At 44.7% G+C, this 2,964-nt stretch overlaps 1 protein-coding gene across 10 annotated transcripts in view; it reads left to right on the top strand.

Moving 5' to 3' along the window:
• The first annotated feature begins 2,484 nt into the window (after nucleotides 1-2,484).
• LOC108297236 (transcriptional regulator ATRX) overlaps nucleotides 2,485-2,964 on the top strand; it is a 224,578-nt gene continuing 224,098 nt past the window's right edge. For 3 of the 10 annotated variants that reach the window (XM_017519956.2, XM_017519954.2, XM_017519953.2), the window contains exon 1: nucleotides 2,511-2,772. Coding sequence is in view for 3 of the 10 variants with exons in the window: in XM_017519955.2 (XP_017375444.1) it covers nucleotides 2,753-2,772 (20 nt within the window). In the remaining 7 variants the exon portion in view is untranslated. Of the gene's footprint in view, nucleotides 2,910-2,964 lie in introns of all 10 variants that reach the window. The other 7 variants (XM_017519957.2, XM_017519964.2, XM_017519963.2 and 4 more) reach the window with 4 other exon arrangements.

Below are 2,964 nucleotides of genomic sequence, written 5' to 3'. Positions count from 1 at the left end.
AAAATTAGCTGGGCATGCTGAAGCATGCCAGTGATTCCAACTACTTGGGAGGCTGAGGCAGGAGAATCACTTGAACCTGGGAGGCAGAGGTTGCTGTGAGCTGAGAACCTGGGAGGCGGAGATTGCTGTGAGCTGAGATCATGCCATTGCATTCCAGCCTAGGCAACAAGGGCGAAACACCGACTCAAAAAACATAAAAAAAGCTGTTTAGTGTTATGAAGTCTCGTCACTGAGAGCTAGTTTCTACCTTAATAATTTCAATTCATTTAAAAATAATGTGAGGCAGGAGAATAGGGTCTGAAGGCATAGGAACCTAAGGCTGATTAAGGTTGACTTCAGAGAACTAAATCAAAAGGAAAACCCCAACATCCCACACCTAAGTAACAAAAGGACTACTCCCTTTGGAAATCCCCTTCCTTTTCTGCTTGGCAGATGGGAAACTGAAAGTATCTCTGATTGGTTGCAGAAAGCAGATGTTTGCATAGGAGTGTAATTTTGTAACTTCACTTTAGCCTCTGGTTGCTTTCTCCAACCAATTAGATGCTTGCATGGGCTGTTACCCTTGTAACTTCATTTTAGCCTCTGATTGGTTGCTTTCTGCAACCAATGGGACTGATTGCAGGGCCACAACTTCATTTAGGAAACCTCTACAGGGTATTTAAATACCAGAAAATTCCATAATGGAGGTCTTGAGCCCCTGTGCTCCGGCAGCTTTTACACTCCACAAGTTGTGGAGTGTACTTTCGTTTTCAATATATCTCTGCTTTTGTTGCTTCATTCTTTCCTTGCTTTGTGCGTTTTGTCCAACTCTTTGTTCAAAATGCCAATAACCTGGAAACATTTTGACTATTTACTATTTTTCTCATAATGAAGTCAATTGGACAGGAAGCATATTTCTGTGCTGCCTTGTGATGGAGTACATCGTTCAAATTAACTGCATTTACCAAGGAAGAAAAAAATGACTCCTGTAAATTGTATGTTAAAGTGATATTTAATGTGTACAAGACAAAAATCAGTATAGCAGGTGCAGAGGTCTGGTTTCTACAATTGCCAATTGAACTCAAACGTTTGAAAGATGTAATTGCAATGTGTACAGGCATCTGTTGATTAAAAAGTTGCCTGAGGCCTGGCGCGGTGGCTCACCCCCGTTAATTCCAGCACTTTTCGAGGTCGAGGCAGGAGGATGGCTTGAGCTCAGGTGTTTGAGACCAGCCTGGGCAACAGAGAGACCTCATTTATAGTAATACATAAGTACATAATTAGCTGAGCTTGATGGCGCGGCCTACAGTCCCAGCGACTTGAGAGGCTGATGTGGGAGGGTTGCTTGAGCTTGGGAGGTCGAGGCTGCAATGAGCTGTGTCACCCCACTGCACTCCAGCTTGGGTGACAGAGCTAGACCCTGTCGCAGAAAAAAAAAAAAGTTGCTTGAGTCTATCAGATTTCAAAGTGTTTCATTCAAAAAAGGCTCATCTCTTGCTATCCCAGTAGAAAGCGGCAACCCTGTCACCCAACCACGACAGGAGCTCTTGCATATTTCAAGAAAAATAAATAGAATGAACTAAAGCATAAGTGGCAGAACAAATTTGGAAATAAAATTCGAAACAATTAGATTTGAGAACTTGTTTGTGATTAGCAGAGATTACCAATGTAGAATCAAATTATAAGATCATAATAGCTGGAAAGGCATTTAAAGATCATCCAGCCAAGCTTCCTCTGTAATGACGAGGAAGCAGATCTAAATTGATTGGTTTGTGAGCTAAACATCACATCAAATTGGGGAAACGGCCCGTGTGGGGTGTGGGGTGGGGTGTGGGGTGTGTGTGTGTGTGTGTGTGTGTGTGTGTGTGTGTGTATTCTAAGTTGCACTTTAGTTTATTCAATATGGAAATAATTTTATGCAGAGTTCAAGTTGATCTTATGTTATTTGCACACATATACATACATAATTACATTATACACATACACATTTGCGAGCATGTTAGTGTGCCAAATATTATGTATAAAACATCTAGAAAAGAAAAGAACTTGACGATAGCCTAGCATATAGGCAGGAAAATACATAGGATGGCAATGTAGATTAGTGGTTAAGAGTGTCTGGTGAATCTCGGCTCTACTACTGTGGGACTTTGTGTCTTGGTTTCCTCATCTGGAAAATGTAGGTTTGTCTACCTCAGAGGGTGTAAAGATTAAATAAGATAACCCTGATAAAGGATTAGTGTAGTGCCGAGCATATAGTAAACTCTCAATAAACGTAAATTGCTGTTATTGCTTCGTTAATATGTCTAACAAAAAAGAGGATGGACTAAAAGAACATTTTCAAAATAAAGTCAAACTAAGTCACTAGCACTTTCAGGTCAATTGGGACTAAATTGGACCCCCTGCGAAAAGGTGGAGGGGATCAAATGACGTCGACCGCCTTAGCAACAGGCCCCCAAAGAAGGTGAATTGTAGCCAATAAGACTGTGCGCTTTGGAGGAGGTAGCCAATGGATGACGGAAAGAGAAAGAGGGAGGACGCGCCAATTCTCCTGCCTGAGCCTCGGCCCAACAAAATGGCGGCGGCAGCGGCGTCGCTTTGTTTCCGCGGCTCCTGCGGCGGTGGCAGTGGCAGCGGCCTTTGAGCTGTGGGGAGGTTCCAGCAGCAGCTACAGTGACGACTAAGATTCCAGTGCATTTCTATCCTAACCGGGCGCGGGGGAGCGCAGACCGGCGCCCAGCAATCGCAGAAGCCGACCAGGCGTTCAAGCGAAAACATGACCGCTGAGCCCATGAGGTAAAACGCAATCCGGTCTCATGGGCCCCAGCGGTCTGGGCCCAGGCACCGTCTGAGTCGGGTGTTTGGGAAGGCGTTCGCTTGGTGGGTTAGGCCTGTGTGTTGCTTAGCCGAAAGAGGCATCGTTTTCTCTTTAGGTGAGAAGGGTTTCGGGGTATCGGCACAAGGCTCCGACGGGGGTGGGGGTGGCGG

Source organism: Cebus imitator, unplaced genomic scaffold, assembly GCF_001604975.1.
Source record: "Cebus imitator isolate Cc_AM_T3 unplaced genomic scaffold, Cebus_imitator-1.0 Scaffold783, whole genome shotgun sequence".
In the NCBI taxonomy this organism is placed as follows: domain Eukaryota; kingdom Metazoa; phylum Chordata; class Mammalia; order Primates; family Cebidae; genus Cebus; species Cebus imitator.
The sequence above is the reverse complement of the archived record's forward strand: the minus strand, read 5'-3'. Positions and strand labels throughout refer to the sequence as shown.